This window comes from Neltuma alba, unplaced genomic scaffold (assembly GCF_004799145.2).
Source record: "Neltuma alba isolate B1F8T4 unplaced genomic scaffold, ASM479914v2 tig00010504_pilon, whole genome shotgun sequence".
NCBI lineage: Eukaryota > Viridiplantae > Streptophyta > Magnoliopsida > Fabales > Fabaceae > Neltuma > Neltuma alba.
The window spans coordinates 155,335-171,390 of record NW_021635381.1 but is presented as its reverse complement, the minus strand read 5'-3'; the positions used below and the strand labels follow the sequence as shown (position 1 = coordinate 171,390).

Below are 16,056 nucleotides of genomic sequence, written 5' to 3'. Positions count from 1 at the left end.
CTTTGTTTTATCTATAAAACGAGCTTTAATGCCCCCATTTTTTTTTTTTCTATAAATCCATTTTTCTTTAATTTTAAGAAACAACTTTTCTACTTGAGCCATTTCTCCTATTCTTACATTTTGAGTAATATGGGGGGAGCATGAAGCTAGTGGCCTTGACTTTGCGCCCACAACTTCATCCTAATCTTTAAAGTATTTAAAAGATATTAGTTATAATATTTTAAGGCCTCTTAATTTTGGGTTTGTGTCTAAAAAAAAATCAAAATTATGATTCAAATAGTATCTTTCCAAAATAAAGAGGTGATCTGTACAATTGAGTTAAATTAAGATACATGAAAATTCAGTATTTTTTACATAGTTGTTCTATTTATCACAACCTCGTTTTCATTTGCATTTATATTTTTTATACTCTCTCCACCCCTTTCTTATTTGAAACAAATGCTATATCTCTACCAACAAGTGTTGGTCCAAGTGGAAGTGACTTGGATACCTTAAACATCATGTCCTGGGTTTGATATTTGGGACAGTGCGTATGGAAAAAACTTACTTGACAGTATCCCAAGAGACTAGTCTCTTACTGTTCGGGTAGGAGGATACTTTAGGTAACCAGAAAAAATTGCTATATCTCTATTTTGTTTATATTTATAAGAAATATTTATAAGATGTCCCAATTTTGTTTTGGGTAGTTTTCTATTTTATCTTATTAATTACTTATTTAATACTCAACGTGTTTACTATGACATTTCTCAAAATATCATTTATTTATTTTTTGTTCTTTTTCTTATATTCTATTCCCATAAATAAAGCTATTTAAAAAAAATACAATTTTTACACATATATTATCTTTAATTGATTTTAACTTAATTTGATCAAATGTTTCTTATGAAAATGAACAGACGGAGTAGTTTTTTTTGGGAGAATCCTACAAAAAATTTTGAGATTACTACATCCTAATCCTAAATAAAAAATTTGTTCAAAAATGTATTACTATTACTTATAAGTTTAATATTATTAAAAACTAAAAACTATAAATATTTTCCTCAGAGCGAAGCTAGAATAGCCTATTTCACTATTGTACAATTGTTCCTGTAGGCTGTAGCCAAACAGGCGGTCAGCGGTTATTTCATAATTTTGTTTGCATGTACTGGGTCGAAAATGGTTAAAACCCGTAAACCCTAACACTTTAAATAGCCTCCTTCTGTCTATTTCAATTTCTCCCCGCAGACTGAAAGAGCTCTGTTTCATTCTCCATTGCTCACAGTGCTCTAAACACTGTGGCACACTTCATTTTTCATTCTCAATTGGGGGAGTGAGGGTTTAGATTGCCGATCAATCTCTCAATTTTCGTTGATCATAAGGCTGATTTTGTTCAGAGTTGGGATTTTGATTGCGGTGAGATTATGGATCTCCCTAGTCTAGCTGTTGTACTCCAAGCTGCTCTTAGTCCGAATCCCGAAGAACGCAAGGCTGCTGAGCAAAGCCTAGATCAGGTTCGTCTTTTTGTTATTGGAATTCCTCTACTCTGGTATAGGAATAATTCGAATTTCAATTTCTGATCAGAACTGTAGTTTGCTTTGACTTAATTCTGAATGTTGACGCTCTTTCTTTTGTTACATATCTGGACTCTGAATACCATTTACTTTTGTTTATTCACTTCCACGGTAATTTCGCTTTCTGTGTAACTTCGGATGCTGGTGTTACAGGAATGGTTTGAATGCAATTGAGGATTGGTTTAACGTGGTTTCCGAATAATATATGGTTTTATTCTTTTACAGTTTCAGTATGCCCCTCAACATCTCGTGAGGCTGTTGCAAATCATTGTAGACAACAACTGTGACATGGGCGTACGCCAAGTTGCAAGCATTCATTTCAAAAACTTCATTGCCAAAAATTGGTCTCCCCATGATTCTGGTATGTCCTAATGTTGGTGGGAGTTGAAAACTGAATCCCTTGTTTGCTTATCTTTGTTTTCTGGGATGATGTAGAGTCCCAGCAGAAGATCTTACAGAGTGATAAAGACGTAGTGAGGGATCACATTCTTGTGTTTGTAACTCAAGTTCCTCCCCTATTAAGGTACAGTAGTTGAACTGTCGCTTCTATGCCTTTTGAAACTTTTATGATGCAAAACAATGTTCGTGCAATCTCATGTAATTACTTTTGACAAGTCATGCCAAGCTTGTGTTTATTGATTATATTAATTTGTCCTCATAGGGATCTAAACTGTGACCACCTCCCCCCCCCCCCCCAAAAAAAAAAAAAAGGAAAAAGAAAAGAAAACAAGGAAACAAAGAAGCTTCTGTGGTACACTTAGTTTCATTTTATTAACTTATCTTACTTGACCATATTTGTATAGGGTACAACTTGGTGAGTGCCTCAAAACAATTATACATTCTGATTATCCTGAGCAGTGGCCACATCTTCTTGACTGGGTGAAGCATAACTTACAGGATCAACAAGTCTATGGTGCCTTATTTGTTTTGCGCATTCTTTCTAGAAAATATGAGTAAGTTTGCACTGATCTCTATGAATTATAAAACGTTATATTCTAGTTGAACGAAATTGGGCTATTATCCTTGATTATATTTCATTTTACATAACTATTTATTTATAATATAATTTATAATTTATAATTAAATGACAAGTCATAACAATATTCACTTTTTGGTGATTGTTCCTTGTCACTTGGTGCTAGTTATATCCCATGGGTTTGACATATCTTCCTTTCATAAATAATGTTTTAGAGTTGTCAGTAGTGTATGCAGAAATCTTGTATAGCCCCAAGCCTGCTTCAATAGTGTATACAAAAGCTGTAAATGGGAATATTGCTAAAAGCTCTTTCCCTCCCAATCCTCAGGTTCAAGTCAGATGAGGAGAGGACACCAGTTCACCGTATCGTCGAGGAGACATTTCCTCACCTTCTCAACATATTTAACAGGCTTGTTCAGATTGCCAATCCGTCACTTGAAGTAGCAGAATTAATCAAGCTTATCTGTAAAATCTTCTGGTCCTCCATATATGTATGTTCCTTTCCTTCCCTATGAATATCTCTTGCAGGAAGTGTTTATTGTATGCACCATGCAGTAAATCAAATCTTGATTGTACGTATGCTGCATTTATTGAGGTTTATGTATAGCCTATGATCTTTTTATCCTTTTACTATATGATTCTTTTACAAATTCCATTGTATACCATGCTCATACTGCGGTTTGTATTAACTCTTTATGACACAGTTCAATAATTTGTAGAGGCAGACTATCTTTCTACATATTAGCTCAAACATCAAAAGATAGAGATCTTTTCAAGGATCATTTATACCATGAACATTTGTCTTTTAGGACTCTTGTAGTCTTGTTTGATTATATTGTAGCAAGTCTTTTATGATCTCATGTGCTTGCTAGACTTGGTTGATGTGATGTGTATTTGAATAATTTATCCATGCTGCTCCTGAATATGGTCATTTTTCTTGAAATTATTTGCAAAAGAATTGAAAAGAGAAATTTTTATTAACAAAATTGAGATAGCATAACTGTCTACTTGTTCCCTTTCCAGTTAAGCTACTGGAAGTTACTTGAGCATTTGTGGGTTTATTATTGGTTGGAGAATAAGGCCCATTATGCTTAGGCCCTGTATTCATTGTTCGACCTCAGATTTATTATTTTGCCAGTATCTATTATGTTTTAATTAGATGAGATTATTATAAGCAGATTAGAGTATGTTACAATATCTTCTGGTTTTGACAATTAGAGTAGCTAAGGATTATTGTAGCTACCAACCTGATAAAATGTCATGTGGACATTATTATTCAAAATTAATGAAGAGATTCCCCTGAAATTTTTATTATATGAATTTATTCAGTTGGAGATTCCAAAGCAGTTGTTTGATCAGAATGTCTTCAACGCTTGGATGGTGCTATTTTTAAATGAACTAGAGAGGCCTGTCCCCTTGGAAGGTCAGCCTGTAGATCCTGAGTTAAAAAAATCATGGGGTTGGTGGAAAGTGAAGAAATGGACAGTTCATATTCTGAACAGGCTGTATACTCGGTATGTATGATTCCTGAATCATTTAATTAAGAAATATGCGCTTTGCTGCCTAAGTAATTGAATTTAAATTTTTATGGGTTTTGATTTATTTTTACAGTTTTGGAGATTTGAAGCTGCAAAACCCTGAAAACAGAGCGTTTGCCCAAATGTTTCAGAAGCATTATGCGGGGAAGATTTTGGAGTGCCACTTAAATCTGTTGAATGTCGTTCGAGTTGGTGGTTATTTACCTGATAGGGTTATCAACTTGATTCTTCAATATTTAAGCAACAGGTGGGGTCTCGTTTTGAAAAATGATTATAAATCATGTTGTTATATAATCATTTTGTTTATTTATCTATATCCTTCGGTTGTGCTCTCATCATATGCCTCATGCCCAACTTTTCTCAGAGTAAATGCCTATTTTATCCAAAATTTACGCCGAGAGCCAGGGAAACATTACAAAGGATTCTCTATATTTTTGTATGTACCATGGAGGGTGTCTCAGTATGGGAAGACTTTTTATGCGTGAATTTTCTCTGTTGCTTTCGCCTCAAATTTAGTCTTGCTAGCATAGCAGCGGATTAAATAGAGTGAACCAAATCCTTGGAATTGGGTGCATAATATGGTTTCGTAGTAGAGTGGGATTGGGGCATGTATTCAGGAATGTGGTGAGACACAAGTAGAATGAAAGACTTCACATGGCTGTTGGTATGATATGATTTTAATCCTGTAAAGGGGCAAGAAGATATAATTCTTGAGGGTTAATCATTCTATCAAGATAACCTCTGTAGATATGGAGTTGTTGATGTTGAGATTGTCATAGTTTTGTATGTGTTAGTGTAGGGAGTTAGACATTGAGGACAAGTGCCAGCACACAAGATCATCTTGCTGGTTGTGCTGATAAGTTACCCAAGTAATGGAGGAGACCATTTGGTGAAAGGTTGATAGGTTCACTCGTGGGAAGTGGGTCAGGTAAAACACTATTAAGAGCTGTGTCATTGGTGTTGGAAATGTAGCCATGGGGAGTTGGGAGATTTTGAAGTTGCCCATATGGTGAACATGTTTGAGAATTATAGCAACTTTTTCTGTGCTGGGGCCCTTTATTGTGGGAGTACTAGTTGCTAAAGTTCTTGAATTGATGGTGAGAGTTTGCAAGTTGGTTGGTTACTTTTTTGTAGTCGGATTTTTGGTGAACAGCTATAGCCTTTTGAATTTATACCTTGAGGAGTATTGGGTGAAGATACATGGATAGATTTTACTATAATTTCCAACACTTCCAATTACACAAAAGATCTCCGAGTTTTAAATGATAATAAGGCATAGGCCTCCTAATATGTGTGGGAATCCTGAAACTCTTGACCTATTGGTCATAGTGGGTTTGATCCCATGTCTTTAGAAGCTTAAACTTTTAAGCTGAAATGGTTCTTGACAAAGATCTATTACTAGTATGAGTTTTATATGTTTTCCTCCGTTATAAAATAATATAGGAGTTTGATAGGTTAAAGAGTAAGGAATGACTCCTAATAACTTAGGAAAGTCTTGTAGGCTTTGAAAATAGTTACTTTGTAGTGCACCCTAAGCAAATAATGGAATGTCTTTTTGCCAAAATGGTACAAGTATAAGAGGTTGATTGACAGTTTTGGTCTGACAATAATTGAATTTTTCGGTAATATTTTGTTTGGTGATCCTTCAATGTTCATGATAGCTATGTAGAGAGTTTGACATGAATTTGACAAACTATTTAATTAAATTTTTATTTTCTGTTGCTCACTTGGCAAAATATATGGTGATTCAGATTCCTAAGTTAGTTCATTTTGTCTGAACTTCTGTTTTTAATTTATACGTGCAGTATTTCAAAGAACAGCATGTATTCTTTGCTTCAACCTCGGCTAGATGTTCTTCTTTTTGAGATAGTGTTTCCCCTCATGTGCTTTAATGATAATGATCAGAAGCTTTGGGATGAAGACCCCCATGAATATGTAAGGAAAGGCTATGGTAAGTCTTATTGATATTATTTTGATATTTAATAAAGTTTTTAGTTGTATTTGTGCTTATATATTCTTGTTCTTCACTTCAGACATTATTGAAGACTTGTATAGTCCAAGGACTGCTTCAATGGATTTTGTGAGTGAGTTAGTTCGAAAACGTGGGAAAGAAAATCTTCACAAGTTTATTCATTTCATAGTTGAAATCTTCAAGAGGTAAAGTTTTCTCTTGCTTTGTAGAATAGATACTTCATGAATTGGGGATCATGTTTAGACTTTTGCTGTGCTAGGTATGATGAAGCTCCTGGAGAATACAAGCCTTATAGGCAGAAAGATGGTGCTCTTCTTGCTATTGGGGCACTTTGTGATAAATTGAAGCAAACTGAGCCATACAAATCTGAACTTGAGCGTATGTTAGTGCAACATGTCTTTCCTGAGTTCAGCAGTCCTGTTGGCCACCTTAGGGCAAAGGTACGTATCAAATCTATCTCCTTGTTGGACAATGTCACTTTTTGCTTTCTTTCTCTCCTTTTTTTCTTCTTCCTTTCTGTATTTCTTTGGTGTGCTTGGGAAAGGTAACAAGAATGCAATAAATTTCAAGGCTAGTCCATCCTTTGAGAATACTGTCCATATGAAAAGTGTGTCCTTACATCGGTGGCATTAATTGATCAAGTGTTCTCTAAGCACAAGAATGAGCAAAGTAGTAGATAAGTTGGGCTGTTGGTTTGTCTTCTCCACTCTAGCAACGTGACTTTTTTATTTTTTGTCATATTTGGATCAGTATGGTTTTCTCTTATTCATCTTAGAGAGCAGGGGAGTGTGTAATCAATCTTCTTTTGGGGTTACTTTTGAGTGATTCAGATTTGATGTTGCCGCATTGTATGAAAGACCAATCCTTTCCAATTGATTCATTGTCGGATTTTATTATAAAGGAAGAATGAATTCTTCTATAGTCAATTTTTAAATCTATAATTATAGTTTAAAATGGTAGTATTTAAGGTGGCACCATGAAGAATATGACTTTTTTGAGAAATTAGTAGAGAAGGCTGAAAGCCTTCAAAGCTAGGAGTGGCAATAGGGACTGAAGCCTTGACATCATGTTCACTTCAATCTTAATGGTGGGGGTTGATTTTATGTGAGCTATGAGCTCAAATGGCATATATGAAATCTAACTGGCTGTAGATGGACCCAAACTAATATTTTGATTTTCTCTTCCAATCATTTTGCAAGACTGGATTTCAATCTGTGCTTTTCCGTCGTTAAAATATAACCCTGCAATAAAATAATGAAATCCCCCCCCCCCCGGTTTTTTGGTCTGATAAATGATGAAATTCTTCATAAATTTCCCTTCTCATACATTTACTTTCCTCTAATCAATCTAACCATTACGTTTGACATATGTCATGTGATGATATGACTGGATGTAAAGTTGTTTTGGTTTTAAATAAAGCATGTCACTCTCATTTGTCTATTGCACAGATCCTGATGCTTAATACTTGCTTGTGAAAACAGGCCGCATGGGTTGCAGGACAGTATGCTCATGTCAACTTCTCTGATCAAAACAATTTCCGGAAAGCATTGCAGTGTGTTGTGTCTGGCATGAGAGATCCAGACCTTCCTGTGCGGGTTGATTCTGTTTTTGCTCTGCGTTCATTTGTAGAAGCTTGTAAAGGTGATTTATATACATCTTGAGTGTCATGTTTGTTCTTCTTTGCATCATTTTTTTTAAAATTAATTTTGATCATGCTTTTTCCCGTTATGTTTGTGCAGATTTGAACGAAATTCGTCCTATTCTCCCTCAGCTCCTTGATGGTATGTTAATGTAAAAAGTCTTTAGCTTATAATTTAAATTTATTAATTGACTTATTGAACAATTGAACAAGTTTAAGTAAACCAAATCTTTTCAGAGTTTTTCAAACTCATGAATGAGGTTGAGAATGAGGACCTTGTATTTACTTTGGAGACTATTGTGGACAAGTTTGGGGAAGAGATGGCACCTTATGCACTTGGGCTATGTCAGAATTTGGTAATTGAATCTTCAATCTGACAGTTTGTTTTTGTCTCACTGGAGAACTTGTTTTCTCCATGTAATAAATCTAACTTATCTTTTTAACAACAGGCAGCTGCATTTTGGAGGTGTATGCACACTGCTGAAGCTGATGATGAAGCTGATGATCCGGGTGCTCTGGCAGCAGTTGGTTGTCTGCGTGCTATTAGCACAATACTTGAATCAGTGAGCAGGCTTCCTCATCTTTTCGTTCAAGTTGAGCCAACTTTGCTTCCCATAATGCGCAGAATGTTGACAACTGATGGTCAAGGTACTTTGCCCTCAATCATATTTTGTTGAATTATATTTTAGGGTTTTGTTTGTCCATTTTTGCTTCTCTTCTTTCTGTTTTTTGTGCCTTTTTCTCAGTTTTAAATAGAGTTTCTCGACATCAGTTAGGCTAATGTTTTTAATATATCAACATGATATTTCACTGGGTTAAAAATGTGACACGAGAAGCCATACTTAGTGAACTCTTTGGATTTTAAGTGAACTGTGTGTAATGGCTATTTAATGTTGGGAGAATTACAATGTCTCAAGAAAGGAAAATAATTGCAAAACAAATCCCAGGAGTTGTCATTTCTTACTCTGGAACTTGTCATTAAATGCTGTTTAGGTTGTTATTGGGACTTTTAGTGATTATTTTCTTTCCTTGGGACCTCATTGTAATTCTCCTTTTAATGTTTGCTGGTTGGGTGAGGGCTAGTGTTTTCAAATACTCAGTTTACTTAGCTTGCCATTCATTTCCTTTTGTGTTTTGCGCATACCTACAGAGGTTTTTGAAGAAGTTTTGGAAATAGTATCATACATGACCTTTTTCTCTCCAACAATATCATTGGACATGTGGAGTCTTTGGCCGTTGATGACGGAGGCACTGGCAGATTGGGCCATTGATTTCTTTCCAAGTATGATGCTCAACTTCATTTGTTACTGTTCATTTCAATTTATTTTGTTTGCTTATGTAAGAATCTAGTTTAGAACGTTTCTTGATTGGCCTTTTTGGTTTTTGCATTAGAGCTTTGAGTTGGTGACGTCTAGTTTATTACAGGATAAGCTCATCATTCCTACAATAGGAACAGTCCGTATAAAATTAGCTTGTTATTATTGTGTAAAGGGACATGACAAATTCCCAGTCAAACATGGAAAGTTCTATCTTAAAATAAATAGCTACTACTTAAGTATAGATAGTTATAATTGGCAATTTCACGGTGGCCTCCCTCCTCTCCCCCCACCCCCCCCCCCTTTTCCCTTCCCAAATTTTTGAAGCCCTTGTACAGCCGGATTTATTCCCCATGCTTTATTCTTGTTTTGATAAATTTTTGAATAAGAGAAAGTGAGAAGACACAAAATGGGAGTGAGAACTTGAGTACTTAATGTGAGCTACCCACTGTGTATTCATGCTGGAAACAGTATCAGTACATATGCTACAAGATAGAGTACTCAATGTGAGCTACTCTGTATTTTCTTGGCATCCTTCTCCACTTGCTCTAGCTTTAATAAAGGTTCTGTCTGGAATGAGCTGGTGTGTAAGTTTTTTAAAGACAAGATAAAAGAATAACTGTGCATGGTCTTGTTGTCTAGACATAAAATCCCTAAAATATTAATGATCTGGTTTTGACCTGATTAGTGTGCTTCAACCTTTCAGTATATATATTTTGGTGTAATCTTTTAGTATAATTTTGCATCTATTTAATGTGTTTACATGTTAATTTTTAAATTTCTGCAGATATTTTAGTTCCTTTGGACAACTACATTTCAAGGGGAACTGCACATTTCCTTTCTTGCAAAGAGCCTGATTATCAACAAAGTCTGTGGAACATAATTTCATCTGTGAGTTATTTTCACATTGAAATTCTTTCAAGTTACTTCCTGTTTGATTTGAGCTTGTCATCTGAAGCTATTGTTCGTGTTTCCATCTTATTGATGCCCCTGTGCTTTGTATTTACATTGCAGATTATGGCAGATAAAAACATGGAGGACAGCGATATTGAGCCAGCTCCAAAGCTTATTGAAGTTGTGTTTCAGAATTGCAGAGGGCAGGTGGATCACTGGGTTGAGCCATATCTTAGAACAACAGTTGAGCGTTTGCGCCGAACTGAGAAATCATATTTAAAATGTCTTCTCATCCAAGTGGTAAGGGATTATCAGAAATCATCTTTAAAATGTCAAAACGGTCACTTTCAAAATTATCTTGATTTTTCTGGGTCATTTATTTACTACTATTCATTCTAGAGCTCTAAGTTGGAGCTTGTTAAAGGCTACAAGTATTTACATTGTTTGGGACTTGCGACTGGAAAGGCATCTATTTTTTCTTGTGAACGTGTGTGTAAATTTGCTGTTATTCACTGGTGTTCCCTGTAAAAAGTGGATAGGCATGATAGTTATAGTTCAGACTAGTCCTAGTTCTTTTGAGTTGATATGGGTCTACATCCTTCAGGGCTATAACTAGTAAATATTACTTTCTGGATCAGAGAGAAATGAACAGTATTATTTGTCTGATTATTCTTTTTTTTTTTTTTTTAAACTATGTAGTTTAGTAGCCTAGTTTTTCTCTTAAGCTTGTCAAAATTCTCGTGATCGTTAACTAAAGAAACATTAAAGTGACTTCTAAGAATAATTTTTTGTTGTTGTGCAGATTGCAGATGCCCTTTACTATAATGCAACACTTACTCTCAGCATATTGCAAAAGTTGGGTGTTGCATCAGAAGTATTCACTCTCTGGTTCCACATGCTACAGCAAGTCAGAAGGAGTGGTGTTCGTGCTAATTTTAAAAGGCATGCGCATGTTCTTTCCTCTCTTTCACCAACCCTCTTCTCTGCTTTCCTTTGTAGTACTATTCTATTAACAGTAACATCATACCCTATGGAAATGTATTTGTAGGGAACATGACAAGAAGGTTTGCTGCCTTGGTTTAACATCAGTATTAGCAGTGCCAGCCGATCAATTGCTAGGAGATGCCTTTGGTCGGGTGTTTCGGGCCACCCTTGATCTTCTAGTTGCATACAAGGATCAAGTTGCAGGTTTTCTGATTTGGTCTTTCTCTTAATTGAGAAGTTACAATTGTACCACTCATTTATTTATAATAGATTAATTTAACCTTCAGATTGTCATGGTCTGTCATGCTTAACCTGATTTGTGGTTACCAAATTCTTGGTCTCTTGTACTTGCTGTGCAGAGGCTGCAAAGGAAGAAGCTGAAGATGATGATATGGATGGTTTTCAAACTGATGATGATGATGATGGCAATGGCGGCTCTGACAAGGAAATGGGAGATGATGCTGAGGAAGGAGATGAAGCTGACACAGAAAAGCTTAGAAAGTTGGCTGAACAGGTATGCAGACATGATCCCTTCAAAAACTTAAATGTATGCGTGTTTATGTTTACATAGGATCAAATTGAGGTGAATGAGATTGAGCAATATGAATGCTGTATTGGATCTTCATATATACTTATAAGCCATAACTAACGTAAGCTGTGTGTTTCACAAATTGTTAATTGTCCTCCTGAAGTTGATTTATTTCATGCACAAGGCATTTTCAGTTGAACCAGTGAACTATTATGTCTGTTTGTTTAAATTAAACCATTTGAAGATTGAGATTCTTGGTTTGTAATGCATCTTTATGTACTTTCATCTCTAATGCCATATATCCATCATCAGCAGTTTATATTTATCCGGTTCTATCAATGGGCTTGTAGGCAAGGGCATTTCGTCCCAGTGACGAGTACGATGATGACTCAGATGATGACTATAGCGATGATGAAGAGTTGCAGTCTCCAATCGATGAGGTGGATCCTTTTATTTTCTTCGTTGATACAATGAAAGGTAGGCTGACAACAACCCTAAAAAATCTGAAATTTATCCAATAAAGTTGTTGGTTTATAATGTACCTGAAATACACCATTAACGTCAATCTCTCTGCAGCGATGCAAGCATCAGATCCAATGAGGTTCCAAAACCTAACTCAAACGCTTGAGTTGCAATATCAAGCTCTTGCCAATGGCGTTGCCCAGCATGCTGAGCAGAGGAGAGCAGAGATTGAAAAAGAAAAACTAGAGAAGGCACAAACTGCCACAGCCTCTTAAGTCTCTGGATGTACATTCTTTGTCGTGGTTTTCTTTTCTCAAGTTCTTTGGCTTTACCCATTCATTTGGTAAAAATGCTTCGCCGAAGCAGAGGGTTGCCTCTATATTTGAGGCACTGGTCAAAAGAAGTCTGAAAAAACCAAAAAAAAAAAAAAAACAGGGGTTGTTCTTCAGTTTTGAAGTTCTCATAAGCTTAGGGCACAGAAGTTTCCTTTGAAATCAAAGAATGTTTGATTCAGGGAACTGTGGGGTCGGGTATCTTTTCTCGGTAAATGTGCCCATTTTTGCATGCCTATGTTGTCTTGTTTTTTTCTCACATTGGTTGGTTTCCTTCGCCAGTCTCCACCCTCCAAGTTGTTTGGATGAGGGCAGCAAAGAGTGTCATGCATACAGATTCTGCCTGTCACATAGATGGGTAGTGTTGGGTTAGCCAATGGCTGTATTGGTCATTTTCGGTGATGTTGTATTATTATTATCATCACTATTTAAAGATGTGTCGTTATATATATATATATATGTATTACAGTCGAGCATAGTCTTCGAGTATTGGTGAAGGGATTATGCAGAGCTTACGAATGGTGCCTTACGGAGGTTGTAAAACATTTCTTTATTCTTTTATGATATCTCAATTTTGTGGGATTATTTTATATCGGTGTATCAATATTTATTGAGCGATTTGAGTTGTATTATATTGCATTCTTGATGGCAAAAAAAAAAAAAAGGAAGAAAAAGTTGCACTGTTGAATTACAACAAATTATTAACTTGGTCTTATTTATAAAAATTTTAAAAACCTAGTGAGTATGCATAAGCAGATTTTGTATTATTGACCAGATACAGAAAATATGACCGAGCACCCAGTGATGGGTTTAAGTATGCTTTTGCCCTATATTTTGCGATGAGTGTTAATATCTTAGACTGTTTATTGAGGTGATGTTACATATTATGTGTCAAAATTGTAATGTCATTTTTAGGTAAACAGGCGAGGCATGTGTGATGGGGCAAATGGCAAAGTTTAATATTGTAGAATAATTTGCATCAATACAGGTAGAGTTAAACATTTTTTTTCTTTACTGATGAGAGCAAAATACATGACAACCTAAACATGATGCCACACCTTATACATGATGCCACACCTTAATAAGGTGTGGCATCATGTTTAGGTTGTCATGTATTTTGCTCTCATCAGTAAAGAAAAATGTTTAACTCTGCCTATATTGTATAGCCGGTCTCAAGCCTGGATAAAGGAGGAGGATTGTGTTAGGTTAACATAAAAACCCGTCGAATCTCATGAATAAGGATAAACAAAGTAATTATGCTAATGCTAGGTAGTTGCCTAGAAGTGTCGCGCTGTATGGCTGGAGTACAGTGAAAAGTGAGCTAGAGTCGCTGCATTGTCACATGGATGTAATGTTAAATGAGCGAGGGCTACCGCACTCTTTTGGATGGAGGCGGCTAAAAAAGTTAGTTCATGAGACCAAGATTAGATTTGACACTTGGAATATTGGGACGCTGAATGAGAAATCTATGGAAATAGTAGGAGTTATGAGGGTCAGAAGGATTAATATCTTGTGCCTCCAAGAAACCAAATGGACTGGAGAAGTTGCCAAGGAACTTGGAGAGATAAACTTTGGTACATAGGAAAGGTGAGTACAAGGAATGGTGTTGGTATCATAGTTGATGAAACATGAAAAAAAATGTGGTAGAGGTTAAAAGGTTTGAGGACAGAATAATATCTTTAAGAGTAGTTGTTAGAAAGAATACTATCAATATCATTAGTGCCTATGCACCTCAGGTTGGGATAGAGGCACACCTTAAAGATAAGTTTTGGGAAGATATGGAGGGGTTGGTTCCAAGCATACCACTCGAAGAAAAAAATCTTATTGGTGGGGATCTTAATGGATATGTTGGTAAGAAAGCAGGACAATTCAGCGAGACTCATGGTGGTTTTGGTTTTGGCAAGCTTAATAGTGGAGGACAATTTATTCTCGACTTTTCTCTTATATACAATCTTAAGATTGTCAACACTTGTTTTAAGAAGCGAGAGAAGCATTTAATCACGTACAAGAGTGGTGCTTCAAAATCACATATTGATTTCTTTTTGGTTAAGAATTCAGACAGAAGATTGTGTATTAATTGCAAAGTGATTCCTAGAGATGGGGTGGCTGCCCAACATAGAGTATTTATCCTTGATGTACGTTTTAAGGGTACCAGGCAAAAGTACCATCAAGTGGTAAAACCAGGATTAAGTGATGGTAGTTAAAGGGTGAGAAGCAGGAGTTATTCAAAAGGACCCTTTTGGGGAAAGGGATTTGGGAGTTGCAGGGAAATGCAAACATGATGTGGGAAGAGATAGCTATAAGGATCCGTATGGGAGCTAAAGCAATTTTGGTAGAATCCAAAGGTCCTGGTTAGAGAGATAAGGAGATTTGGTGGTGGGATAAGAATGTGCAAGAGAAAGTTAGACAGAAAAGAAATTGTTTTAGGGCCATACATTTGTGCAATAACGTAGAAAACTAAGAAAAGTATCAGTTGGCTAAAAAAGAGATGAAGAGAGTTAGGAACAAAGGCGGGAGAAAGAAATATTTACAAGATTATGAAGCAAAAGGACGGGAAAAAGAGAGATATGGACCAAGTAAAGTGTATAAAGGATGAAGATGGTAAAGTGCTAGTTACTGATGATGACATTAAGGACAGATGGGAGGCTTACTTTTACAAGTTGTTTAATGAGGGAAGCAATTATGCGACTCAGGATTTACAGGACTTGCTAATTAACGAAGGTTATTGAAATTTGGCTTTTTATCATAGGATCCGTATAGGAGAGGTTAAGGCAGCTCTCAAGAAAATGGACAATGGTAAAGCTGTTAGGCCTGATGATATCCCTATTGAAGTTTGGGAATGTTTAGGTGATGAGGGTGAGGTGTGGTTAATCAAACTTTTTAATGAAATTTTATGCTCTAAGAATATGTCGGATGATTGGAGGAGAAGCATTTTAGTTCCTATTTACAATAATAAAGGAGACATTCAAAACTGTACAAGCTACAGAGGGATAAAACTTATGAGTCATCCAATGAAGTTGTGGGAAAAAGTGATGGAATATAGGTTGAGGTTGGAGACTTCTATTTCAAAAAACCAATTTGGATTTATGCCAAGGAGATCCACATTGGAAGCCATCTCTTTACTAAGAGGGTTAATGGAAAGATATAGGAGTCAAAAATGGGATTTACAAATGGTTTTTATTGACCTGGACAAGGCTTATGATCATGTGCCAAGAGAAGTAATGTGGAAGGCTTTGGAAAAGAAAAGTGTACGGGTTGCTTATATTAAAGCCACACAAGATATGTATGAGGGGATCACTACTAGTGTAAGAACGCCTGGAGGTGAGACAAAGGACTTCCCTATTAACATTGGCCTACATCAGGGATCTTCTTTGAGTCTGTACTTGTTTAATATTGTTCTGGATGTTCTAACTGAAACTATTCAAGAACGAATCCCTAAGTCCATGCTCTTCGCAGATGACATAGTTCTCATGGCGGAATCGCAATAAGATATTAACACTAGATTAGAGTTATGGAGAAGGACTTTGGAGTCGAAAGGTTTCAGCATGAGTAGGAACAAAACAGAATATATGCATTGTAATTTTAGGGGGAGGTAAGGCAATGGGGATTTGAAGGTGAAGATGGGGGATCAAATCATTTCCCAAGTATCAAAGTTTAAATACCTAGGATCCTGGATCCATTATACATGAGGATGGGAAAAGTGATGGAGACGTCTCTTATAGAATACAAGCTAGCTGGTTAAAGTGGAGGAAGGCTACCGGAGTTATTTGTGATAAGAAGGTACCTGTGAAGCTTAAGGGAAAATTTTATCAGACCGTTATAAGACCAACTATATTGTACAGTAGTGAATGTTGGGCAATAAAG

The 16,056-nt window shown here is 36.1% G+C and overlaps 1 protein-coding gene across 1 annotated transcript; it reads left to right on the top strand.

Moving 5' to 3' along the window:
• Nucleotides 1-1,209: 1,209 nt before the first annotated feature.
• On the top strand, nt 1,210-12,782 carry LOC114756789 (importin beta-like SAD2). Its single transcript, XM_028945733.1, has 22 exons — nt 1,210-1,490; nt 1,776-1,911; nt 1,986-2,073; nt 2,354-2,503; nt 2,855-3,017; nt 3,856-4,040; nt 4,138-4,311; nt 5,870-6,015; nt 6,098-6,221; nt 6,296-6,476; nt 7,518-7,677; nt 7,776-7,817; nt 7,913-8,031; nt 8,125-8,323; nt 8,826-8,957; nt 9,779-9,882; nt 10,006-10,185; nt 10,688-10,827; nt 10,934-11,073; nt 11,229-11,383; nt 11,749-11,875; nt 11,975-12,782. Exons 1-22 carry the CDS (start codon nt 1,401-1,403, stop codon nt 12,133-12,135), a joined length of 3,096 nt encoding a protein of 1,031 aa, XP_028801566.1. The 5' UTR covers nt 1,210-1,400; the 3' UTR covers nt 12,136-12,782.
• The last annotated feature ends 3,274 nt before the right edge of the window (nt 12,783-16,056 follow it).

Bases quoted from the DNA above. Each gene is read 5' to 3' on its own strand.
- LOC114756789 (XM_028945733.1), top strand. From the start codon at position 1,401: ATGGATCTCCCTAGTCTAGCTGTTGTACTCCAAGCTGCTCTTAGTCCG. The intron at 4,041-4,137 runs GTATGTATGATT...TTATTTTTACAG, and splicing joins CTGAACAGGCTGTATACTCG to TTTTGGAGATTTGAAGCTGC. The intron at 11,876-11,974 runs GTAGGCTGACAA...ATCTCTCTGCAG, and splicing joins CTTCGTTGATACAATGAAAG to CGATGCAAGCATCAGATCCA.